Here is a 27670-nt window from a genome sequence, read left to right on the forward strand (position 1 = left end):
CGGCCGCGCGCAGCAACAAAAAAAAAAAAAAAAAAAAAAAAACCCAGGATCGTCGGCGGTTTCCGTGCTAACCGAGCTAGAAAGAAAGCTCCCAACATGAATCCGTTGTGTGGCAGATGTAATCTAGTCGTTTACCCCACGGAAAAAGTGAATTGTCTGGACAAGGTAAGAGCATCGCCTCCCACACCAAACCCCCCCTCTTCTCTCTCTCCCACCCCCCCACCCCAAAAAAAAACCCTCGTCCTGCTCTTTTGAAAAGCTTTCCCTTTTTTTTTTTTGCCTCCCTTTTATACCGCAGCGAAAGGGGTGTTTTCTGCTCTCCTTTTACACAAAAAAGAAAGAAACTACACCTTTCCCCCCTCCACCCTACCACCACCCCACCCCGCACCATTTTATTTTTTTTTTTTGTGAATGAATCGGAACACCCCAAACAGGACAGGTATGCTAACGGCTAGCTAACGTCTGGAAGGGCGAATAATGGCACCAACCAAATTGTGCTTCATCATTTTTAAACGAGGGGAGGGAGGGGGACACCGGAATTTGTATTTTAATATTAAGACGACGGCTCGAGGAGGGAGGTGGAGGTGGTGGAGGTGGTGGTGGTGGAGGAGGAGGGGTGTGTGTGCTGCTGATTTATCCCCGTAAAAACCAGCGGCTTCACGGAGCCTCCGGTAGCCGAGCCTGGTCGGGGCCTGGCAGGCACCGCTCGCCTCGAAAGACAACCGGTTGGATGATAACGAGAGCCGGCGCTTTCTGGGGAAACGTGTTCCTCTGTGGTCCCTTATGAATACTAATACGATACGGGATAGTGCCCCTCCACCTCCACCTCCACCCTCCCAATATGTTTGGGTTGGAGGTGGAGGTGGGTGGGGGGGGGGTTCAGCGTCCATTGCTGTTTCGAGACAGCGTGGAGTGATTCGGGCAGGTCTGTGTTTAATTCACTGGCTAATCCAAGTCAGGGATGATGATCATGATTAATGGAGCTGCCTCGTTTGTTTGTTTGTTTGTTTGTTTGCTTGTTTGCCCCCCCCCCCCTCCTCCCTCACCCCCCCTCGTCCTGTCAAAGCAGCCACCTAATCTCTTACCAAGGTGGTAATCTCATCAAATTTACCCAGAGTGAATCTGTCGAGGTCAACAATTCACACGGGAGCAAACAACTGGAGTTAAACGTTGGTACTGCACACTTTGTTCCTGCTTCCTCGTTTAGGGTTTCTTTTTTTTTTTTTTTTTTTTTTTTTAAGGTGGTTGAAGTTGATCAAAAATGTTGTTCCAATATTGTATTTTACTGGAAAACAACAACAACAACAACAAAAATGCTGCAATCAAGTCAGACTGGATGTGTGCAATGAAATCAACGCACACGTGCAACACCGATGTACTTTAATCTGGGTGGGGTCTGTTTGCTTGGTGTGTGTGAACAGCCATAACCATAAATATATATATATATATATATATATATATATATATATATATGTGTGTTTGTACGTTTTACCAAAGCGTGGCTTTGAGGCAAGTAGATAATTTGTCTAATGGAGGTTTGAACGGCTGTTGGAAAATCAATCCCTGTTGAGACGTTGCTTATCTGTCGGAGGGGTGACAGACGAGGAAGGTGAAGAAAGGGCGCACAAAGCACTTTATCTAAAGTAACATCAGCGCCTTGACTGGATGCATTACTGCTCCGCTGCAATGGTTGCGACTAATGTTTCCCCCCCCCCCCCCAAAAGTGCTCTGAACTGGAATTTGATTTGCGTCTCTTCTTCACATTGGGCGCAAACATACAACGCACATCCTCTCCCCTCCCCCCCTCCCCCCCCCCCCCCCCCCCCGCCCCGAGTCGCAGCAGACATCTTATTGCCGGGTCAATGTTATATAGCACGTTGCCCTGGTATTGATGAGAATCGAAATTTTGCCACAAGTACGAGCCTCTGAACGCGCTCTGGAATCTGGCCCGAAGCAGAGTGCATTCCAGCAGACAGACGCTCCCATAAAAAAAATAAAAAAATAATAAAAAAAAAAACGTGCTCTGTCAGAGGCCTGCTGTGCCCGTCTCCCCGCTCCGAAACAAGCACAGGATGGATAGCCTCGCACGTCTTGTCTTTGCTGCCATTACGCATCGCCGCTCACCCCGTCAGACACGTCCAAAACAACCTCCCCTTTTCCTCCTCCGTGGCGCGCACACACACACGCACACACACACACACACACACACACACACACTGCCATTCTTGTTTCTTTTAAGCAGCCGAGGCTTCGTTTTCTTTTTTTCTTCTTCCATGTGCGAGGCTAGCTCAGGTAAAAAGCAGGGGGGGAGGGTGGATCTGAGGTGCTCTGCCGACTGCCGCATCGGTATTCTCAGCCAGCACCGACAAATACCTTCTTTTCTTTTTCTTCTTCTTCTTCTTCTTCTTTTCCTTTTTACCTGACAGTCTCCTTCTGTTATATTTCGTCTTTGGAGAGGCTGTAAGCACAGAGACTTGTTTGTCTCTCAGCTGCATTCCAGTAAAGCAGGGCTGGGCCCAGGAGAAGAAGCGGGCAGCCGAGCACACATAAAGACAGGAAGTGAGTTTTGGTCGAGGCTCTTGTTTGTAACGTTTTTTTTTTTTTTGCCTTCTCATTTGACTTCCCCTACCTCACTACATAAAAAAAAAAAAAAAAAAAAAAAAAAACACGCTCTCTGGTAATAAGTAGTTATGAGATGCGTGTTTGTCTCCAGCGTCGAGCTCGTATCTATCAGCTCCTTGTAGCTTGAGTCGAGGGCAGCTGTTGAACCGCAGCCAGTGAAACTATTAACTGTGATGTCTTTGGGGCTGCGTCTCCATACAAACCTGACTTAACGTGCAACGTCAGGAGGAGTAAAAAAAAATGATTTCTGTCTGTCACTTTCAACTTGAATATTCATTTTCAGTGCTTCAGCCTGTGTTTTGGAGATGAATGGAGAGTTTGTGTAGGGTGCTTCAGCGTTAAAGCTCATCTCATCACTGAAACACTCGTCTCTGCTGGAGTGTCTGTGGAGTTACTATTGCTTACTGTCTGTACGACTGAATTGCAGGACCTGTCCCGACCTGCGGGTAAAGAGTCCCCCTCCATCCTTTTGAAGAGATTTATTAACGTTTATCTGTGACGTACGTGTCATTATATTGTAGATTATGAAGAAGAGTAACCCCGGTTTTGAGGGTTGTAAATCAGCGGCTATTTCACCGTGCATTTATGTAATATTTCAAACGTCTATAAATAATGTGAGAAAGCGTGTCCTGGCAGCTTGTATTTTCATGTTATTTTAAAGTAACTATGATAAACAAACATTGCTTTTGGCTCTTAAGTTTGTGGTTTTTGGCTTCTGAATATGTCAGCAACGTCAAAACATTTTTGATTGGTGTTCATTATCAGCGAGATATTTTCTTTTCTTTATGTCAGCCACAGCTTCTTCTTCTTTCTTTTTTTTTTTTTGTTCTTTGCAACCAGGTTATCTCCCGCGTGGCACTAACAGTAATAGGTAAAGTCGCAGCCTCGCTCTGAACAAAAAGCAGCCCCTTTGTTGGAAGAAGAAAAGCCAAAAAAGAAATACACATGGACCGAAGCCAGCCGGGAGGTTGTTTGCTTTAAATCAGCGTGTCACGGAAAGCTTTTACAGAGGCAGACAGACGATAAATAGTGCTGTGTGTTTCAAGGATTCTGCTATCTCGCTTCTGTTTCCTAATGCTGCACTCGCAGAATAATCGACTGCGGGAAGGATGCGACTACGTACTTACGAGCTATATGTAAACTTGATTTACGCCAGGCGACGGGAATTAAAATGGCGGCACTAGTTGATCTACAGGATCTCAAATGTTCCCGCGCAGAGCTGGTATTAACAAAAGTGTGCGCAATAATCGTTTTTCTTTTATTATTTTTTTTTTCCACACTATGTGGCGTATCTTGTCGCATTTTGCAGTCCTTGCGCCCACAGCTGGAACCGACCGGCGTCCATTTCCGATCGTTACCGCGACAGTTCGGCAGCTCTGTTATTTAGCCGCTACGTAGGATTTCTAGTTTCGATGTGAGCTTCAATTGTGCTGCCGTTTCTCAATCCCAGGAAATTGCTGGGGGGAGGAAGAGGAGGGGGGGGGTTTAAAGGTCAGACCATGTTTAAGTCATGCAGCTATATACAGTCTGTACTGTATAAAAGAGCTTATGTCATGGACCCCTTTGCCTACACGCAGTTATACGTAAAAGTGAATATTGCTCTTTTTTTAAATTTATTTTTTAACTTTTTTATTTAGAAGTCATTAAAACGTTTTCTGTGTTTGTGTCGGGGGGTTCAAATTTAACCGGTGACAATTTCTCTACATTTGCTCGCCGGTAGTCTTGCGTGAATGTTCTTTTTCCCCACTCCGTTTTAGAGAAACGAGTCCGCCGCCTTTTGCCTATATTTAGACGGCTTATTTCGAGAGCTGATTCATGTTGTCCAAATGCCATAAGAGGGAAACAATCTACGCAGCCGCCAACCGGTCGTCTCGCTTCGATGAGTCACAGTACACATTACAGGTCTTAATCACCTGAGCTGTTGACTCGGCAGGTGCGCCTCTTTGGTGCGTTTCATTAGAAGAAGAAAAAAAAAAAAAAAGGAATCAGCTTTATTTGTTACGCCACACACGCAAAAATAAAAACCCAAGTTGGACTCTCGTTATTGCGCTGCCTTAAAGATACAACAAACAGAAAGGAAAACAAAAAGACAGTTTTTACTCTCTCAGAACTGTTTTTTTTTTTTTTTTTTTTAATGCGCATGATTTATGACAAAGCAGAAGCGTTTTGACATTTCGCCTGTTTCGGTCATCTTTTTTTATTTTGTTAGCGATTTGTGTGTTCTGCTAAGTGCACATCGGTGTGGAGCGAGTTCGAGGAGTTACTCTAGCATACCGTGTCGCTTCAGATCACTGTCTGAACAAAGCCCTGGGCGTGGATGAGAATGAATGGCATCAGGTAGGCTAGTAATTAACCAGCATGCATTAGTTTCCTTTATTAGCACCAGCCAGATGTGGGCACTTTGTCCTGAGGCGTGTACTATCTTATGCAAGAATAATCCCTCACACTCGCAGAGCTGCTGTAGTGGCCCACTCTTTATAAGTGTGTGTGTGTTCTGGTTTTATTTAGCCACTACTGAAATCAAAGAGCCATCCCGGCATATTTTAAACCGTACTGCCCACTCGGGCCCCTAAAAGCCTAAAAACAAAAGTTGTTTCAAACTGAAGTTAATTGCTGCTGATTTAACCAGGAGTTATGAAACATTTCATCAAGGTCCCACAAGATGTCTGTCAAGGTGCTAAATTCCTCTTAATGCCTCATGTGGTGATTGCCAGCGGACTGGACTGGGAAAATCCATTTACCGTGGGTTATAGATCGTGGAGATATTATTAAACTCGTCTAAAAAAAAAAAAATAGCATGATATTATCAGTAATTGTCAATTAATTACAGTATTAATTAACACCGGCCGAGACCATGTAAATTTCTCTGCTCTACAGTACCGGCCTCGCGGTAGGTACCCAACCAATATTTCTTTTAAAAATAAAAATGACCACCATGGTTTGGCGAAGGCGTTGCTATGGCAATTGCACCAAAGGAAGCTAGTAATCTGCCCTGTTTAATGCGGACGAAGGAAGTGGTTGACACAACAGGACCACAGCATTTTAAGGCTTTTACGCCAGACACTTAATTGTCTCCTATCAGCAAGTAGTTGGTGTGTGAGAGCATGATTCTGGTCAGACCTCCACTAACCGTCCCTTTGTGTGGTGTGTGTGATGTGTGTGTGCATGCATGCATGGTGTCTGAAGTTGTGTTGCCCTCCCATATAGCTGCAGGACTCTTTTTTTTAAATTTTATTTTGTATTTTTTTGGTCCAGGCCCATTTAGCATTTGGTTCTCACCAAGAGGGAACTGTGTGAGGCTGACTGAGCATTTCTGCTCTTGACTGGAGCCTTTGGATCCACGCTTGACACACATACATCATGCACTCAGACATGTAACCTACATACAGTACTACACGCGTGTACCGACGCACTGTTAACACACACACACACACTCGCATACAGGCGCGCATACACATGTGCCCTCGAGCTGCGCTGATGCAGGGAGACAGAGCTGTTTTTTTTTTCATGGGTGTTTTATTTCTAGGGCTCCATCTCTGCAGTGTCCTCATTTTCCAGCTGACTGCCAGATCCTGCCTTGGCACCCCTCGAGCAAGGGTTTCCTGAAGCTGGACAGGGCTAACGGCCGGACGGCCTCTCTAACACGCATTCGGGATGGTGTCTCGACCCCCCTTTTGCTTTTCTGCCCCCCTCCCCTCCTCCCTACTCTCCCCGACTGGCGTTTACTGTCTTTGACCTAATATACTGCAAGTCTCGCATCTAATATATTCACACCGGTTAGTTTATATTCTGAACGTTCTGGGTTCAGCAGAGATCAGTGACCGTTCACACCGCTCATTAGAATACATCTCAAACGTGACCACTTTTGATTATATTTCACCTCCCTGCTCACATTTAATTTTGTCCGTGGCAAACTGCAACCGCATAAAAGGCGCGAGTTCAACCATATTATAGAGGTTAGAGAAGACGCCCGCAGCGGTTAAATGCATTGCCGAATAAAAACTTAAAAGTGCGCCAGGTGGTCCTTTTTAAAAAAAAATTTTTTTAAGTTGTGTCAGTGATGTATTTAAGTTTTAATATTCACATAATGCTGCAAATGTGGCCACCTGAAGCACCTGTGTTTTCTATCTTTCCGCGTGATTTGTTCATTTCAGGAGGCAGTTAGAACAAGGTTGACCAGTCACCCGTCACCTGAGAGTGTCCTGTTATCTGTGTGAAGGTGGTGGTGGGTGTGTGGGGGGGGGGGGGGGGGATCGGTGAGGGTTGTCCTGGTGGAATGTGGGTCAGCAGGTTGGGCGAGGCCTGAGAGCAGTTTGCTAAACAGAGTTTCAGCAGGTATTTTCCTGTGTAACAGATCCAAGGTCAATATTTACTCTTGGAAACAACAGGAGTATCAAAGTCCTCATCGCTCAGCTCGCACACACGCACACCTGCCTCTTCATTTGCATCGACACTTCTCTATTCGGATTACAGTTTATTCCTGGTTTGTGCTCACGATAGATTTGGGGAAATGAGAAGGTGAAATGTGCCAGAGAACAGAATGCCGATCCTCTCCATTGTAAGCAGATGAAGCAGGATGGCGACCGCAGCAGCTGCAGATCAGCTGAAGCCGGAGGAAGTGAAGTCCGGCCCGCAGTATGCCGTTGTGTTCGGGGAGGGGATTTTGCCCCGTCGCGAAATTCTGGCCAGAACAACAAAGAGGAAAGAGTAACACGACGTGTCCATCTGCGACTCCCCCCTCAGGACCCGGCCGGGGTTGTAGCGGGACAAGGAGTCTGCGTTTTCCAAGGCTCTGGGCCCGGCGTGTTTGGCTGCGGCTCACAGCTCCGGCCGAAACAGAACCGACAATATCTGCTTCGCCCCGCGAGCTACAAAACACCCCATGTCAGACGGGTGCATACACTCGCCCGTTGTTGGCGCGCACCGCTCCGGGTGGTCCGCTTCGTCCAGACCGGGCCGTTCTCAAAGAAACCGGCCCGACGGCGTCCGGGGAGAGCTGCTTTCATTGTTCGATGTGTTCGGTCGTGTTTCCATACATAGCGCAGACAGCGAAACCTCAACACGAGGGTGATTTATTGCCGGCTGTGTATCAGAGCAGTAACACATGCTACATTATCAAACCATCGGGGTGGAAAAAAACAAAAATCCCGCCTCTTATCCCGAGAAGATTGTGCGTGACCAGATTTGCATTGTCCATCTGTTTATGAGATAAACATTTAAAAACAAAAAAGTGATCTACTTTTGTGTTTCTGCTTTTTTGGGGGTTTTTTTGCCCTCAGTTTTTGAACCATCTTTTCTTTTTTTTAAATGTGCTGTTTGTTTGCAAGATTAATGTTTAGTGTGCGGGCAATTGGTGTAGAAAATCCTAAAGAGTGGGTGAAAGACTTGAGAGAGGGATGGCATAGCTCCCCGAGGCCATGTTACTAAGGACTCTTTCTATTCCTCCCATTCTTTCTTCCTCTCTGTATGTGTCTTTGCTTCTCTCCTCCCTCCCTTCCCCTTGATGATAGCAGAAGCAGCCAGATCATTGCTTCACTTCTTTTTTTTTTTTCTTCTTCTTCCTGTCTCTTGCCCACCCCTCCTTCCCTTCCCCCTCCCTCCCCCAACTCCTTCACTTTCATGTTTCCTCCCTCCTTTTCAGTTTTTTTTTTCCTCCAATCCTCGCCTCCCTCGATCCCTCTTTGAACCCTCAGGCCGCAGATCAGCCCAGTGCCAGGAGAGTGGAGAGGCGAGGCGAGGCGAGGACGAGTGGGTGGGTGGGAGGAAGAAAAAGGGTGGTGAGAGGGAGATAGAGACACGACCTCTCGGGGAGAAAGACAGAGGAGCAGCGGAAACACGCAGAGACGAACAGGAGGCCCCCACAGAGTCGAAGGGGTCGCCTTCAGACCGGCGGCCGCCTCTAGCAGCGCCTCTGTCGTCATAGAAACACAAAAAAGCAAACCAAAAAAAAAACATGTTCGTGCTCACCGTCCGAGCTCGTGGTCTCGACGGGCAAAAGGTGTGAAAATTTCACGAGCGTGAGATCACGACGACGAAGCCCGAGAGATACGAGCTGGTCGGCCACAAAACTTTTACAGCTCTTCTTTTTGTCGCTCGCGCCACCGCGGCCCGGCCCGAATCTCCATCTGAATAGCAACCCGTACAATGTGCTCGCCGAGCGGAAGTTGTTGTCTTTGCAACGGTTTAGTGTCGGCAAACACAATTTGCATTGCTCCTCTATGATTTCACACAGTCCTTCTTTTGTTTCTGCGTCCAGATCCTGCCCCTGTGAAACTTCAAGGGAATAGAAAGTAGTTCTGGACTCACTCATTCAATTAACTGCATGTTTAGCATGTGTGTGTGTGTGTGTGTGTGTGTGTGTGTGTGTGTGTGTGTTTGGTCGGTGGCTCTCCTTTTGGGGGCCGGTGAAGTAAAACGAAATGTCCCCACGTCTCTCCTCCTTTAACGTGCGATGTCCCTCTGTGTTTTCCGACAGTATTGGCATAAAGGATGCTTCAGCTGCGAGGTCTGCAAAATGACTCTAAACATGAAGAATTACAAAGGCTTCGAGAAGAGACCATACTGCAACGCGTAAGTATTGTTCCCTTAAGTCATCGTGTTGTTTATGTCGGTGAGCATGTCGGGTGCTTTACCCTCAAATGGCTTCGGCCTCCGCCCCGAAGACAGACAGCAGTGTCAAATCTGTCCGCGGCCTGAAATAGGACTCGCTCTGTGTGTGTGTGTGTGTGTGTGTGTGTGTGTGTGTGTGTGTGTGTGTGTGTGTGTGTGTGTGTGTGTGTGTGTGTTGCAACCCAACTACGGCCCCTCTCTTCCTCCTCTGCTGTTTATCTGTGACTATTCCAGCTCCCCCCCCCCCCCCGCCCCCCTCCTGAGAGAAAAGGCCCTAAAATGCTGTGTGGGAAAGTGCCTCCCTCCCTTCTCCAACTCGGTGTGGTGGGGGTGTGGTGGTGGTGGTGGTGGTGGGGGGGGGGGGGTAATCAACAAAGGAAATTCCTGAAGTTCCTCTACAGTGACAGAGGCGCTCACTCTGACAATGAGCATGTCCGCTCACGATTCAGCACATACTCGCACACTAAAGGCTCATCGGGAATCCGTGGAATCTCCCTCTCTGATTGCTTGTAATGGTTTTTTCTTTTCTTTTCTGTCCTCGTCTTGACTGTGCGAGCGTGAGCGCATGTTTCCGGGAGGGGGAAAGCAGAGAGAAGGTTTCGCTTCACGACGAGCGCTTTTAGCTGAACTGTCTTTTTTTTAAATTTTTTTATTAATTATTATTATTTTTAGAAGAATAAACCGAGACGTCGTGCTAGCGTTGTCATTTTCGACATCAACGGGGAGCTCCATGTTAATATGCCAGCTTGCGCTCAGCTGTTATCAACAAGATTTTGTCTTCCTTCATGGTAAATACCAGGGGAAAGCTCTATAACACACATCGGCCCCGCAACTAATCATTATTTTCACAATTGAGACATGTAGCAATTATTTTCTCAATTAATTGATAAGTTGTTTGGTCCAAAATGTTGACCAGTGTTTCCAAAGCCGCAAGTGCAGCCTCAAGTGTTTTGTTTTGTCCTGAACAACACTCCACCACAACAACAACAAAAATAATTATTATTATTATCATGTAGGACTAAAGGAAACAGAAAATTTCCATATTTGCTGGAATCAGAGATTTTTAGCTTCTTTTTTTTTTTTTTCATTCAAAAATTGTAAAAGGCAGTTGTTCATTAAAGGAAAATTTTCAAGTAAGTAGTCTTTTAATGTCCATATGTCTCTGGATCGAGCATATATTTTTCGCTGCTAGTAGCGGGACTTTCAAATTGAATCAGCAAGAAAGAAAAGCGAATTTTTGTCTCGCTGTACTCGTACAAAAATTGGCTGCTGAATAATTTTTTGTCGTCTGATATTTATTTCCGAAAATAAACATGCTGCCCATCGGACAGTACAGGTGTTTTCAGCATATGTTGAGCAGTTTTTAACGTCATCAGTGAACCTAGTAGCTTTCCTTCATTTGCCTCCGATCACTTCCTGGCTCTCTATATTCATGAGGGTGAGTCACACTTTATAAAAAAAAAAAAAAAAAAATTCACAGGGTGAATCATTTCTAATTCCATGAAGGGGCTGAAATTTAACCTGAGAAAGCAAAATAAAAAAATGACTAACTGCTTGAGTTGATAAGCTTAAAAACTATGCTGTAAATGCTTAAACGGTAAGTTAAAGAAATGCACCGATGTGTTTGTGGAGGTCGTCCAGGTTACAGATGATCGTGTGCATCTGTCGTCACGTGAAAGCTTGCAAAATCATGGAAAAGGCTTTTGTCACCGCAGACATGTTGGGAAAGCACAGCTGGTAAATGATCTGCACTTATTATGGCGCCTTTTTTTCTTTTTTTTTTAAACACACACACACAAAACCAAGAACCTGAATCTGAGGTGACTAAAATGGAATCAAGCTATGTCATCTTTTTTTTTTATTAAATTTTTTTTACCTGTGCTGTTTACATGGCAACAATATCTGCGGCTCCGTGTTTGTCAGTGTGTCGGGATCAAACTTACATAGTCGGTGCACTTATTTTGGTGGCCGTAAATTCACCAGGTAAACTTCCACACCTGTGTTACGGTTTTCTTTTTGACTGACTTACACCTGTTAGTCCGGGACCTCGGACCCAGCAGAGGTCTTGTTAGGAACTATAAGTTAAAACAGCCATTTCTAGGTCTAATTATAAGCTTATATAACACGATGATATGGTAATTTGAAATGCTATTTATTAACACCCCTTTTCTGACTACGTTCAAGTCTTTCACATTCAGGCTGAGGCGTTAACTGACGTACGGCGGGTGTTATTTTCACGCCACCTTCATTCACTACAGATTTTTCTTCTTCTTCTTCTTTTCTCTTTCCCGCCTCCCAAACGTTTCCTCCGCAAAGGCAGCAAGAGCCCTTCAGAGGCTGTTTATTATGCCTCTTACCGTTTGTTTAGAACAATCCCCGTTAGAGTAAACATCGTCAGGGGAAGAGCCCCCCGCTTAGGGAGAAGAAGTGCCGGCTAAGTTCTCTGTTATTATTTCTCTGCCTGCTTTATCATTACTCCTCTATATTTGTCCTGAGTAATTGATAGAGGCTTTGTTTGTTTTCACTGCGTTCCCACCCACCTCTTCCCTGAGATTCCCATTATGGGAGATTTAAGAGGGCAGATAAGTAGACAGAAAAATTCTTCATTCCCTCTAGAGACTATAGGAACCGATTTTTTTTTTTTTTTTGTGGGACGCATCCTTAATGACTGATGGTCGGATATTAATTTGGACATGAATCTGCTGTTATTAAAACTTGCCACGAATGTCTTGATTTAGTGTCACCGCTTACGACGCCTCGCCGGCTTCCTTCCGTGCAACCGCTTCTTGAATCCTGGTTTGAGGTAATTTGTTGGTATTTTTGTTAATGAATGAATAAATAAATAAATAAATAAATAAAAACGACCAGTCAGGATTAAATTGGACTTCATTTGCCACTCAAGCTTAATTGGAAGCCGACGAATGGAGAATTCAAGTAGGTGAAATATCAAATGCACTTTGGTATCACGTTCATTGTGTTATGGGCTCTGCCATTCATTTACAGCAGATATATGGCCGGTGTTCCCCAGCAAGTCTTTTTTTTCTTCTGCCATCCTTGTCTGTCTGTCTGTCTGTCTGTGTGTGCTGTGTGTGTGTGTGTGTGTGTGTGTGTGTGTGTGTGTGTGTGTGTGTGTGTGTGTGTGTGTGTGTGTGTGTGTGTTTGATGAGACTTCAAAGCTGACTGCCATTCAGCTTGTTGAGTTGGAGGACGTACATGCAGATGAAATGTTCCCGCTGAATGATGCATTACAACCTTTCCAGGTCTCACAGGGTCAAGCTGGCCACAACATCTCCCGGTTCCACTATGCAAACATGGCCTCTCCTCCTGCACAGTAGGCAGCTCGTGTGTGTGTGTGATTACACATGTGTGCCCCTCCCCCCTCCCCCCACAGTCATACCTCCTCCTCCTCTCTCAATTTTTGATCACTCCCTGTGAAGCGTTTGTGCATGTGTCACCCCCTCTCCCCGTCTGCGACTTATTACCCTGTTATACAACCTGACAGATAGACGAGTGTTCCTGTGACTCACTCGTAGCCTCAAACGGGCACGAAAAATAAAACAAACACACAACCCACGCACACACACACACACACACACACGTTACAAGATCTCGCCGAGTCACCGAGCTTTTATCCGCGTGTTTGTTTGGCTGTTTGCTGACCCCTTAAGTGCTGAGAGAGGCTTCGAAGGGCGCCGCATAACACGGGATGCTGACTGTGGTCATGCGTGCTCCAGACGCACACACGCACACGCACGCGCCGCTTCAGACAAGCGAGGGGATGTTAGTGAAGCTCTGCGAAGAGGAAGTGTGTTTCAGCACAAAACCGAACCCTCCCAGTTCCAGAGAAAGATGAACAGATATTATTAGTTTGCCAGCTGTGATCAGGGAAATGTGCTAAATCAAACCCATTTGGAATTTTTCTTCCCCTCCCTTTTTTAAAAAAAACAAACTTATTTTGGGATTTTTTTTTTTTTTTTAATTTCCAAACAGGTGCACATTTGTCAAACGCAGCTATATTCTTCAAAACATTGCCTGACGCGATCGAGTCGCCTCACCGCTACGAAAGAACGGATTCTCAAAAGTAATTCTCTGAGGATGAGACTCGGCGATGTTATTGATGAGTGGAAATTAAAACATAATGGAGAACATAAGGCCTGCAACAACAAAAAAAAGCCCTACGTTGCCTCCTTTCTTTTTGAAATGGAACGGATAGTTATGTCGCTCGTAAATGATGATGAACAAATGAGAGGCCGATGTATGTCTCGCAAACAATGAAAGAGTGCTTTCATTTGCGTCATTTGATTAGCAGCCTCCGCTACGTCTGAATATTGCAGACAGATGTTACCAGCAGCTGTAAAATGCAGTATTGTACACGGTTGCAGAAAAAGATCAAGTGTTTTTTTTGTTTTGTTTTTTAATGCGCAGCTTGAAATGTCAACTTCAACTACACTCATTTTCCAGTTCCACTTTAAAATGATCCTCAGGGTCTTCTTCTAAAGTAGCTCGTGTATCTTTTATTTTCTTTTAAGACTACGTTACATACAATCCGTCAACCGCAGTCCTCCGCTGAATCGTTTACATCCTTTAATCACACCGGGATGAATGCTAGTTTCGTTTGTTTACCGTGTTGCCCGCGGAAACGGTAAACATATTGCCTAAATGGGTTACCCAGAGGCAGGGATCGCGGTTAGAGATTTTTGAGGTCACCCGGCGCCCTGAGGCATGCTGGGAACTGCAGTCCATATCAGCCCTTCAGATAAAGCTGTGAGGGGCTCTTGCTCCGCTGCTGGGCTCGTGCCATGTGTTTTCTGCAGGCCTCCAGGACCACGCTGAACTGGCAGGCACCATTATTTGTGGATCTGAAGGCTACTCGTGCACAGAAGCCTCCAGTGTATAAAACCACTGACTTATGCCTCGCGCACACACACACACACACACGCACACACTAACTAACCACTGATCGCAGTTTAGGCGATCAATAAGTGAGCCTGTGATGAACGGCTCGTGGACTGATGCTGCATGTGTGTGTGTTTGTGTGTGTATGTGTGTATATGTGTATATACTCCTTCCTCGGGTATATTTATATTTGTTATATTTGTTTCAGACAGAGCGTTTTCTCCCGAGAGGTAGGAGGTCGGCCGGTTACGGAGCCGAGGCTGTCGAGAGAATTCCCAGAATCCATTCAAAAAAAAAAAAAAAAAGACTCGCCTTCACGCTCTGCTGAAGGCGGCTGCCCATGACATCATCCACACTCACCCACTGTCTCTTTGACCCTGTTGCTGTGTGTGTTGTGTGCCGGTCCCCGTCCTGTTAGTCCAACAGGACCGTGGCCATTAATGTGTGTGTGTGTGTGTGTGTGTTTGCAAGCTTTTTTTTTTTTTTTTTCAACACCTGCTATGGCTCGCCTCCAAAACTCTGCAACCTTCAGGCTCTCCTCACCCCCCACCCCCCACCCCCAACACACACACACACACACACACACACACACACACACAGCCCCTGCCTGCACTTCCTCTTTTTCAAACTACCTTGGCTCTCACCAGCAGAGCATTGTATGTTGTACTGACATGCCTTTTGTCTACAGGGGCTCCAAACTCCACCTCAGGACCACCTTGAATAACAAATGCCCCCACAGTGGGGCCACAGACTGCACACTGCTTGAGTTATGCTGTTTTTGTTGTTGTTTGTTTTTTCCTCTTAGAGTCTTGGCTTGAGCATCACAGTGAGAGTCTTGAGTGGAAGCTGCTTGTGTGTGTGTGTGTCTGTGTGTGTTTTTACTGTGCATTTACAATTTCTGCTGTTCTGTGTTTGTTTCACAGACACTACCCCAAGACAAACTTCACCTGTGTGGCTGACACTCCAGAGAATCTCCGTCTCAAACAGCAGAGCAAGATGCAGAGCCAGGTAACGTTTCCTGCCAGTGAATACCCAAAGTATTAATTGTTACACCAAACTCCATCTGGTGTGAAACACACACTTTCCCACCTTGGCATTTTTCCCCAAAAAACAAAGCTATTAAAAAAAAATGTTTTTAAAAAAAGTTGCGCTTAATTTGAAAAGCCTCGCTGTCGTTAACCCGAAAAATCAATCTGGGAGTAAATACTTCGCTCAGCCAACTTTCAGATAACGCAGTCGGTCTAATTCTGTTTGAATATCCATCAGCTTCAAGACGGACCCGAGAAGCATGAAATCGATTCACAACAGACAAGTAGGAGACTTGAGGCTCCCCACGGCCATGCGATAGTGGGTCAAATAAAATATCATAGCGACAAAAGACTTTTGTCAAAAATATAATTTCCTAAAAACTGTAATCCTCACACTTATATTCCACTTTTATTTTTAAAGTACTCAAATAGGGCCCTGCTTCAATGTCTTTTGCAATGAATTATATTATCTTTCCTCTGCTGTTTAAAAAAAAAAAAAAAAAAAGTTACACAAAAGGGCATTGCAGCATCTATTGCGTGAAAACGCATTTACACATCGCAGTGAGCTTGTGTGTCTAAACTCAGTCTGAAAACTAAGCTTGACCATGTTGTTTGAATCTATTATGGGAGGAGGGGGGGGGGTAAATCCTCCTCCTGTCCGTGTAGCCGTTTCCATGTTGAACACAATGTAAAGAATATAGTTTAATTACATGACATTTCCCTTCTGGAAGAGCCTTCTTGTTTTACACTGCTGCGGTGTGTTAATCTGAGAGAGAGTTATTTATATGCCTTTTTTCTTCTTCTTTTTTTTTTTTTTATTATGGTGAAAAGCTGGTTTATTGCCCTATAAATTTAGTGCTTTTCTCACAGTCTCGCGTTGATGTGGGAACGCCGTGACGCCACTGTTGCCTTGCTCTCCGCCGATGGACTTTTATCCGGCGTTATTTGTTGCCGTACATTATCGCAGCGGCACCCGCCAAAGTCGATCTCTCCCAATTTACGTCCGCTCGGGTTGCAGCGGCGTTTCCGGTTATCGCGTCGTGTGCGGTTTTGCTTGTTACCGCCGTTTTAAGAAGCTCATTTCAGACTCGACACCACGCGCACATTGGAGAAAAACAAATACAGCGAGACGGGGAGAAGTGAGACTGAAAATTATTATGATATTGTTGTTATTATTATACATCTTTCCTGCCTCGGTGGACCGGTCCGTGCGGGTGGGTTTAATGCCAGGTGGGACCGGTCTGGCCTCAGCTGACGTACGACTATTTCGATAATCCGTTACGTGAGGGCATTTTTTTTTTTCTTCTTTCTTTTTCCTTATTCTTTACAAACCAAAGAATGAATCCATTAATGGAGAAATGAATCAGATTAATTCATAATGAATATAATCATTAGAGACAGTTGGATTCAAAAGACCGCCACGTTAACACGCTTTCATTTTCAATGATTTTTTTTTTTTTTTTTTATGTCTTCTTCGATTGTTTAAAAAGTTCTTCGGATCAAAGTACCCGATGATGATTATAATTGTGAAAATACAGTATAAAGTGATTATTTTCTGGGAAGGTTATCACACGGTTATAAACTCGTACCATTGCACCTAATCTCTGTTTCTCCTGTATGTCCCCTGTCTCGGTCTCATTTGTAACCCCAGAGAACACGACTACGACGCTTCCTGCATGAGCTCAAATTACAAAGACCCAAATATACTCTGAGATGTCCAACAAAAAAAAAAAAAAAACCTCAATGACCAAAATATCCGTCTGAACTGGGTCATGCGTTATTGCCTAAATAAAGCGAGCTCTGATAGTGGGAAGATTTGCGCTCATCGGTAACGATGTGTTTCCCCTTCGGCCGCCTGTCGTTAAATACCAGAGGACAAATCGCAGCTAGGGCTGGGTGTAAAATGACGTTACGTGTGGTTGCAAAGGCTGTTGTCGTGTGCGGTTACACTTCCCCTCCTCCCAGCTATTTTCCTGAACATACTGGGAACTTTTCAATGAAAGTGAACCCTTAAAGCAACCGCAGAAAATTAGACAAGAAGAGGAGGGAGTGTAATGCGGAGAGGGGGCGGGGCTTAGCAAAAGAACGCACATCGTCTTATCCGAATGTCACTGTCAAACACTACGGATGAGACCTGTGTGTGTGTGTGTGTGTGTGTGTGTGTGTGTGTGTGTGTGTGTGTGTGTGTGTGTGTGTGTGTGTGTGTGTGTGTGTGTGTGTGTGTGTAAGGGTGGGGATGGTGGTCATATGGGGAGGGGGGTTGTGGGGGTGGTGGGTAAGTGAGGGATGGAGGGACAGATGGTGTTTTTCTACACGGATTGTACATCCAAACAGACCCCCACAAACACTCAACCACACACACACACACACACACACACCAAGTGACAGTCATTATATTATTGGCGCGTGATAGTCACCGGCCATAAGAATCAGATTAATATGGGTCTTTATGACACAGTGGACAGAAAATTATGATTTCGCACACCGTAAACAACTTTTTGCGCAAGTAGATTCGTCTGAAATGATTCACGTAGCAAAAAAAAACAACAATTCCCTTCAACAAGAACGCACAGTTTCTAGTAAACGTGGTCCTCTCCCGGCAAACGCATCTCCAAATGTGCTTTTGTTAAAAAAAAAAAAAAAAAAAAATGTATGAAAAAATAATCAAACTCGAGGCCGTTTGCGCTGCCGGTCGACTGAACTGCCTCAACGAAAAGTCAAGTCGATTTTATTTCTGTTGCACGTTTTAACAAGAGTTGCCCAAATTGTTGCGCAACATCAAACAAAGACTTGAAACGTTGAAGCAGTTAAAGACGGGAATAAATTGAAAGCAGCAACAAGCCAGAACAACACACAGGAATACACAAGCGCTGCATAAAGCCCCTCCAAAAAAAAAAAAAAAATATTTAATTAAACCTCAATGGGGCCTAATCTGGATCTGCTAGAGAAAAATCTAAATGTTTTGAATTAAGATTTTAGTATTGGTGATAAAAATGGAGGACCTGAGGCGGCCGCTCCAGAGAGTTGAAGCTGCACAGTGATGAAGCGCAGTCGGCCCTAAGAGCCAGTCTGAGTCTGGGGAGCGCTGAAAGCTGCTGACCCGAGCAAACAACGGGGGGGGGGTGGGCTTTAGAGGTGCGAAAGGTCACGTGGATAAGTCGGGGGGGGCGGGGGAGGGAGCTGCTCTATTTACGCATGAATACTGACGTTTTTAGAGATGAGTTATGTTTACGTGCAGCGGGTCCGGCTGGCCTGGCTGCTGCCATCTTGAACCCAACTCCTACCAGGACGTTTTGTCCGTCGTATCATAGTCCAACCTAGAAGTAATAAACATCCCGAGTTGACCTTTGCGAGGGCTGTAAATGAAAGGAAGGGCCTGGACTTTAGCTGAAACTAAACGGTTTTACTTCAAGGTGTTAATAGAGAACTGTGGTCATCTGACCTCACGCCGCCGCCGCCGCTCCTCCTCGCCATGGGAACCCTATTGCTACGGCAGCAGGGTAGAAGTTTGTCACACCTCATTACGAGACTTTGCGAGAGGAAACGAGACGGAAAACGAGACGGAGAAAGAGAGAAATAAAGAAACCGGGTGGAAGGACGTATCGGGGAGGAGGAGATCGGGAGCAATGAGGCGCACATGAGCGAGGAGGAAAAAAAGAAAAAGGAAAAAGGGGGAAGAGACAGGAAGGCACCAACACAGAAAGGAGGGAGGAGTGCTGGGTGAAAGAGGAAGAGATAAAAGTGAAATCCCCAGAGGAAGGGAAGCTAGAGGAATGCAAATAGAAGTAGGGAGGAAGATTATAATGAGGAAAAGCTCCGGCTCTATGGGAAGACTGTCTGCTGCTGGTGAAGCAGTAAAATATGAATGAATGAATGAATGAATGAATGGAAAAGGAGCGCAGAGAGAGAAAAAAGGATTGTGGGTGGGGAAGGAAAGCAGAGGTGTGATTGGAGGAGAGGAAGCTGTTGCATGGACCCCCTCACCCCCCACACCCCCTCTCACCCTCCACCACCCCTCCAAAAAAAGAGACAAAGATAGGCTTGAGAAATTAAAAAATAAAAATGGGGGGGGGGATCATATGTTCACTGAGCGAGGACGAAGGACGAAGACGGGTCGAGACCACGTTAATCTTCTTCATGAGTGATGAGGATCAGCTCTGGGTTTTTTGGGGGTTTTTTTTTCCTCAGTGGACGTCACGCCAAGAGGTGACGGCAGATTTCCGCGGTTTCCACATCGGCCGTGAATCGCAGTCGACGTCACGTCACTTCGCGAAGGAAGGGTGTCGTGAAGGGTGTCGAGCGCCGTCAGACGTTATGTGGCGGTCTGAGGGAGGGGAGGGAGGGTGTGTGTGTGGGGGGGGGAGGGGGGATGCAGGGATGCAGCTCTGCTTCCTGGTAATGGACTGACTCTGCAGGAAACCGGTGCAGTCTGCCATGTAGGCAGGAACGGGGGGGGGGGGGTTTCGGCGCAAGGAGAGGTCGATTTTCAAAGTGTCTTCGGCTCTCGAGATGAACCAGAACAGAACACCTGTCTTCCTGTCTTCCTGTCTTCCTGTCTTCCTGTTTCCGCTTCGCGACGCGGCGTCACGCGGATCGAGCGGGTGGAGTTCTCGAGAGCGGCGAGACTTCTTCTTGTAATTTTCTGATACTCATCTGACGTCGAATGGGCTGGACATTTCCTCCTCTGCCCTACGGATCAAGACTGGAAAAAAACACACACACACACACACACACACACACACTCACAGTCTCCGTTTGACATGCGCTACCTCTCATTTTGACCATATATGGTCGGCACCACGTCCTGTGTGCTAATGCCTTCACTCCCAGGCAAACAGGAAGTGAATGTCACCACAAAAGACAGCAAAAGACAGAAGCAATTTGTGTCGGGCCAACTTCACTTTGCTTACACACACACGCACACCCTGAATGCATATGAAAATATTGCTTATTTAAGCATCTAAGCTTTGCACCCACACACACACGCACAGAAAAAAAAAAAAAAAAAAAGGTCACAACCACGTTTGTTATATTGCCGCCAAGCTCGTCCTCGATAGTGAGAAATAGAACCAACCAAACAAACACAGTGAAATTGTAATAAAACAATTATAGTGGCACGTTTTAAATTTAATTGAATTGGAGCTCAAATTTTATGGATGTCTTCCGTTATTAGCAGACCGTTGGTTTCACGAGAGTTTGACGTTTCGGTGTTTTCGCGTTCATCGAATGATGTCGAGCTGTAATAAAACACTTCTCTCCCCCCCACCCCCCCTCTCCCGCTGTGAAAGTATTTTATTAAGCCAAAGCTTTGTTCATTAAAACTCACAACCGGCTGGTTTTGCCGAAACCAAGGACAAGAGCTCGTTAGATTATTTCTTGAAATTAAAGTCATTTTCACTTCGTTTCAAACGGGCAAAAAAGAGCCTCCACAACGAAATCGCCCGCTGCGCTGTTTTGGTCGGATATTTTCCTCGTTGACGACTGCATTTTGAAACCGTCTGTTGTTGTCTGCCGTGCAGGTTCACTACAGGGAGGACTTCGAGAAGAATAAAGGGAAAGGTTTCAGCGTGGTCGCCGACACGCCGGAGCTGCAAAGAATGAAGAAAACGCAGGACCAAATCAGCAATGTGAGTTTCAAAACCCGCCCGCTTATGTGTAAATATCTGAAACATCGAGAGCTCGTTTCGGTGTAAGAAAGCTCTTTGGTTCCTTCATGTCCTTTCGTGTGATGGAAGATCTGGCGTGTCTTGAGATCGAGGAAACGTGAAGGGCGGCGGGAGAAGCACGCGTATTACATGTAGTAATATGGGCGCGCACACACGCACAGGCCACATTGAGATAACAAGTGCACTACGGGATTCGAGAAGCATCCTGAAGTGTTTTATTTTTTTTATTTTTTTTTAGTCACAACTGATAAACAAGACATCTGCTTGCAATCGGTGCGTCATTCGCAGCCAATCATGACGTGGAGCGCTCCAGATGTACGCTGATCTTTCTTTTTGTTTTCTTTCTTCTTCCCCGGACCCCAAAAAAAAAAAAAAAAAAAATGAAAAACCCGGCCTGTAAAGCTTCTTCTCTTCTTTTTTTTTCTTCTTCCACGCTTCCTGTCACCTTCTTCGTCTTCCACCGTCAAGCAGCAAAAGATTGACAACTATCGGGGAGCGTTTTAGCCCCGCAGCAGCACATAAATACACACACATACACACACACACACACACACACACACACACACACACACCATCTGTTCAACCTGCCACTTCAAAACAAACCCATATAATCTCCCTCACACACTCTCCACTTAGCATATTGCACTTGAGAATAGCCACTGTGTTCCCTCAGTCGCTCGCCTCGCTGTCCTCTGCACAAACACTCCCGTCATCCCATCCAATCCGCGAACACACTCGTCACCAGCGCCGCCGGCACAGTGGGGCTCTTTGAGCGCCACCCTCCCCCCTCCTCGGGGGGGGGGGGGCGGATGGGGTTCTTGTAAATCATGAACCGCGGCGCTGTGCGAGTCAAGTCCGTTATCAGCCTGGTTATTTAGTGCAGCCGCTCGGTTTCAGTTTCAGCGGCCTGGCCCGTGTTTCGTGCCGTGTAACCCCGAAGGCCGCCTTAGTCACGCCGGCTGGAGAAGCTGCAGATTTAATAAGAGTCCATCTGAGAGTTTCAGCTTCTTCTTTTTTTTTCTTTTCTTCTCTTTTTTCATTTATTCCTCAACGTTTGACTTAAAAACGCTTTTCGGCGGGAAAATGTTCAGTCACACTTGAAACTGTAGTACTTGAAATGATTATATGGTGTGCTTAGTCACGTGACCCTCCTTCCTCCTGTTCCTCTCAGTGTTTCCTGCTAAATCTAGCTGCCTCATTCTCACTCTTGAGTGTTCAAGCTTTTGACTTTATTTTTTTTTTTTTTTTTTCTTCTTTTCTTTTCTTTTTTTTTTCTTCCTTTTTCTCGCTTCACCTGTTCTTCCTGATGTGTCAACGAGGGGTTGCTATGCAACTCCGAGCTCACACTACTTCCGGCTGCCGAGATGTCATTTCCTCTCAGTGTCAGCCTCGATTCCTCGCTTCCTCGGCCCTTTCGCTGCAAGTAAAAGCGCCCCACCTATCAACCACAAACACAAAAGGGTGGAGGAGAGCGGGCGGGAGACCCCTGGTGGATATAAAAAGAACTGCACGCAAGTGACAGCTTCCTGAAAAGAGAAAGAAAAAAAAAACTACACGTGCAAGTTCTGAATCTCTTACGTCTCTGTTTGTGTTCGTCCGTCGCAGATTAAGTACCACGAGGACTTCGAGAAGAAGAAGCTGGGAGGGGAGGTCCCGCCGCATCTGCCGAGCATCCCCAGCCCAGGTACTCCGCTCGCTGCCCGGCAAACTTGCAGTGTACACACACACACACACACACACACACACACACACACACACACACACACACACACACACACACACACACACACCGCTCGGTCAGCTGTTATCTTCAACAGCAGACGAGAAGCGGCGCCGGTAAAAAAAAAAAAAAAAATGTTTTTGCGGAACAGAAAGTGACGGGAGAAGAGTTTACGGAAAGCTCCACCTGACAACTCCCAAGAAACACCCGAAATCTGATAGCACCGAAAAGCAGAAGAAGAAAAAAAAAAACCTATTTTGTGATGTGGTTGAACTTTAAAGATTTCTAAATACGTTGATATAAATGCGTTGGGCGTTACAGGTTTTTCTCCAGAAAAGTACAGAAGTATGTAGATTCTTCTTTAAGCCTCTTGACTGGTCTGTGCTTGGCTCCCTTCCTGCCCCGGGCTGTATGAACTCACCAGGCTGCATGTTTGCTCGTCCCACCTCTCGGGGAACCTGGTTTTAACTTGTCCACCGCCCTCCTCCACTGCATTCAATCCAGTCCGTTTATAAATAGCTGCAGAAATGATTGTATTTCCCAGTCGCGGCGGCATCGTGTGATTTTTATAATTGTGAAATTAGGTTGAGTTTTTTTTTTCTTCTTCTTCTTCTTCCTTCGTAAGCCGAAAGATGTTTTAATTTTTTTTTCCCTCGAACTCGCACCGAACCGGAAACTTTCGCAGTATTAAATATGAACAACAGTTATGACATAAAGTTGGATGACTTTGTGGGTTGTTGTTCTGTCGCACGTGTCGCAAAACACAAGAACGCAGACCCGCGAAGCTCGGTCCGACGGCACCGACGTGTTCTCACGACTCCTTCGTTTTGTCCCGCTCTTTCCGTTCAGGAGCTTTCCAGCCGCCCGCAGCCTCTCAAAACTTCCACTACGATCCTGCTCCTGAACCGGTGCGTCCGGCGGCCGCTGCCCCGCCTCCCAGCGCCGGGGTGAGTCCTCCTGATGTCCCCCCCCCCCCCTTTTGATGTCCCTCCCGATGTCCTGGCACCACAATCTTATTTAACGATTCCAAAACCCTGAAGAAGAATCAGAAAGAATTTTAAAAAAAAACGTGTTTACTTTTAGAAATCTGTTTTTATGAGTAGAAACTCAAATGTTCAGTTTATTTTTCTTTCAGTCAAATGTAAAAAAAAAAAAAAGGTCAAAACCTGACATTTGAGGATGTCGGCTGTAACTTCATAATTATAGTTGTTTTTTTTAATTTTTATTTATTCATTTATCGAGAAAGTAATCTCCGGATGAATTGACATGAAATTAGTTCCAGCCCTGTTTGAAGCGTGTCACTTTTTAGGGACCTTAAACAACGGCTGCATAAATAGTTCGTCTATTTAAAGGCAGACGTGTCTTAAGCAAGCCGTGACTACTCTGAACTCGTTTTTTTTCTGTTCTTGTGCGTCGACAGAAGCGATTCAGGGCCGTGTACGACTACTCCGCCGCGGACGAGGACGAGGTGTCCTTCATGGACGGAGACGTGATCGTAGACGTGCAGCAGATCGACGAGGGCTGGATGTACGGCCGCGTGGAGCGCACCGGCCAGCAGGGCATGCTGCCCGCCAACTACGTGGAGGCCATCTGAGCGAGAGGGAGAGAATAAGAGGAGGAGGAGGAGGAGGAAGAAGAGGAGAAGAAAGGGAGGGAAAGAAGGAAGGAAAGGAAAAGCCCAGTGCCATCTCATCTTAACGCCACTTTCTCTTAATTTTTACTCTTGTTCCCTAATCTGTCCTGTGAGACCCTGAAGGCCACCCCCCCCCTCCGCCGCCCTCCTTCTCTCCCCCACCTCCTTTCCCCCCCACCTCCCCCCCCTACCGCCTTCTGCATCCCTGCTCAGCTCTCACCGCTCGCCCCAACCACAGACACCTCCTATCTATCTGTCGGTCCTCTCTCTCTCTCTCTCTCTCTCTCTCTCTGTCTGTCCGTCTGCCTGCTTCTCCGTCCCGTCCGTCCTTGCTGATGTCCCGTCTCCGTTTTGGATCGTCTTCATCCTCTTTTGTGTCGTTGTCGTCTTCCTCCCACACACACACACACACACACACACACACACACACACACACACCCCCGCCCATCCGGGCTCCACTCTCGGTGCCGTCCCGAGTGGAAGCCGAGAGTCTTAAAAGATAAACCCGCAGTCGGTCGCCGCATGTCAGGGGTCTCACGCCGCGTCGCACGCAGCTCCACCCTTTCACGTAACAATCCCAACGTCGCGCAAAAATAAAGAGGGGGGAGGAGAAAAAAAAAAAAAAAAAAGAGTTGAAACAAAACAAAGCAAAACAAAATGCCCCACGAGTCCCGTCAGCGCTGCAGACATCATTTCTGTGTTTGAAACGTTTGGAGTGTGGTTGAGTGAGTTTTGGATTTATGTTTTTTTTGTTTTATTTTATTTTACTTTTATTTAACTTTGCAGCTTTGATCTCGGCCCGACTGGAAACGCAGTGTAGAATCTCAGTCTATCAGAAGTAAGCTTGAATATTTTTTTGGACTTGTGTACATTCCTTTAAAACCTCGTAAACTCTGCCGCCGTTGCATCAATCAGTCTTAACGGGGAGGTTTTCTGAACGTGCTCACAGACGGACGCGCGCGTCTCGCCCCCCCACCCACCCCCCACCCCCCCACCCACCGCCCCTCGTGTTCGGCACTTGCGTCGCGGTTATCGTTGTGAAACTGGAATCGTAGCCTAACTGAGGAGCAACCTCCTGTCGTCGGGCGTCTTAGGTACAGGAGGGATCAGGGATCAAGTTAGGGGACATTATCAGTCTTTATCTCTTGCAGCCACACTGAATTTACACCACCTCAGCCGGTGTGGATGTATCGGACACGCACACACACACACACACACACACACACCCGTATTCCTGTGTTTTTTTGCAGCCTGAATGCCTTCAGTCCCGAGAAAATCACAAAAATATGGTGAATGAAGGTGAAAATATTTGGAAAAAAGGAGATTTAAAAAAATAAATAAAAAAAAAAAAAATAGAAACTAACAAAAAAACAAAAAAAAGGCCAAGTTCTTCCCCTTTGCTACAAAATCACCATCAAACAAAAGACATTGCAAAAGAGAAAGCCAAGCACAACTCTATATTGTGAATCTTTTTTGTTTTTGTGTGCGTTTTTGTGCGAAAACATTCCAGTCGTTTTTTTTCCATTTTTAATGAGAGAAATTGTTGAATCCTTGGCTGTGGTTGATGTCGTCATTTTTCTCATGCTGTCCTTCCTTTTTCCTTTCCTCGTTATTATAAGATGCTCATCTCCCCCCCCCTCCCCCCGCCTCCCTACACCACCCCTCACCCCCCCTAAAAAATAATAATAATAATAGCATCAGTGTATGAGATAAATAAACCAGCAAAATCAGCTTGCTGTTAAAAGCCTGTTTCTGATTCTGTCTCTGGCCCCCTGACACACACACACACACACACACACACACACACACACACACACACACACACACACACACACACACACACACACACACACACACACACACACACCCCTCTCCTCCCCTTTTTCTTGCTGTTTCATTCTCCTGTGATGCACTGTGACTCACGGATACGAGCGATGGAGGCGGTGCGTTTTTAAGGTGGGGCGGGCGGCGTGGGAGGGGGGCTAAAACTTTTCAGCTTTATTAAAAACTAAACAAGGCTCTCACTATGTAGCTAGACGACATTGTACAATTGTATATGTATCATAAAGGTAAGTTAGGGAAAATGTTTTTACAGGTCATGGTGCTCTCGGAAGTGGCTTGCCTGCAGAAAAAAAAAAAAGTGGTGCATATTTTTTTGTGAATGTGGGGAAAGTTGATGTGATTTTAAAAGTTGACTCATGAGGAAGGGTATAAAAAAAAAAAGAAAACAACAAAAAAAAGTACAGTTTTGGTGCAAGTTGTCGGTTGGTGTCGAGACATTCATAAAAACGTTGACACTTTCTAATGTGATGAATCGTGACAGTGCTGATGAAACTAATCTAGGAAGAAAAAAAACAAAAACACCTCAAACTGGATTATAGGTTGCCAAAAACAAAATGAATGAACACACTGTGCAGTACATTTGCCTGCAGTTTGCATTAACTCGCTGCTCGACAACAGGATCAAGTTTATTTGCGAAACAGACGCTGGATCGGAAAGCTGTTTTAGAGCTCACGGTTGTGTGTTTCTCTTGGGGTGAATTGAAGAATCTGTGCTTCGGTTTTTGAGTGAAATGATTGTTGTTCCTGGCTTTTGATGAGTAGGTTGTTGGTTTTTTTGCTCTGATTTAATTTAATAACAAAGCTCCTCGCACTAGTAGGCTCCGTTCCTCTGCGGATTGCTTTCTAATCCAGACTCTCTTATTATATTTTATTTTTATCTCGAAAAGGGGTTATTGATTTTTTATTTTTTTATTTTATTTTTTGGTGGTGGTCTCGATGAAGTGGGAGGGGGAGGGTGGGGGGGGGGGAGGACAAAAATGGCCCAAGACAGCCGGCCGTCGTGAGAAGCGTGGCTCGGGATGGATTCGTGAAGTCGAGTCTTAAGCGTGTGATGGTGCGAGGCAGGGCAAGTTGTTTGTCTGACCTGGACATTAGTCAGGAGTTTTAACCTCTTTTGCGCCAAATACCGCTCCTCCTCTGCTCTGGCATCACCACCGAACTGTAACGTCATATCATAACCCCCCCCCCCCATCCCCCTCCCTCCCTCCCCCCCCCCGCCACACACTTCTGTTCAGTTTCTGTCTTTTCTATCCTGTCCAGCCTCCCGCCCGCAAGTTCCCTCTTTCCTTCAGCCTTCGTCGTGGGCATCCCGCGCTTCTGATGAATCATTCCCCCGCTTCTACGATACTGGTGATATACAGTAGACTTCGCAGCGTGAAATCATATAATCCACATTGCAGGTTTAGCGTTCGGACCAGTTTTTGTGCATTCCATCTTTAAATTGTTTTGTTTTTGATATAATTTTGTTATTTTTTAAATAAGAAAAAAATAAAGATACCATATGCATATTGACATACACGTGTGTTCAACGCTCTGGATACATACTCAGATTTAAGGACCTGATATCATCTCCTGTTGCCCTGTTACAGCACTTCAAATTGTACTTATGATTCTGCAGATTCAAATAAAATGTCATTTTTTTCTCAGACTCCGGT

General features: G+C 45.8%; 1 protein-coding gene across 1 annotated transcript; it reads left to right on the forward strand.

Annotated features, from left to right (window-relative positions):
• Nucleotides 1-27663, forward strand: lasp1 (LIM and SH3 protein 1). The gene is made up of 7 exons (XM_069709142.1): nucleotides 1-165; nucleotides 9098-9192; nucleotides 15051-15135; nucleotides 20675-20782; nucleotides 22427-22505; nucleotides 23391-23488; nucleotides 23962-27663. Exons 1-7 carry the CDS (start codon nucleotides 97-99, stop codon nucleotides 24133-24135), a joined length of 708 nt encoding a protein of 235 aa, XP_069565243.1. The 5' UTR covers nucleotides 1-96; the 3' UTR covers nucleotides 24136-27663.
• The last annotated feature ends 7 nt before the right edge of the window (nucleotides 27664-27670 follow it).

Source organism: Brachyistius frenatus, unplaced genomic scaffold (genome assembly GCF_029030835.1).
Source record: "Brachyistius frenatus isolate BFR_SWC_R1_liver_20210118 unplaced genomic scaffold, ASM2903083v1 Contig_80, whole genome shotgun sequence".
Lineage (NCBI taxonomy): Eukaryota > Metazoa > Chordata > Actinopteri > Embiotocidae > Brachyistius > Brachyistius frenatus.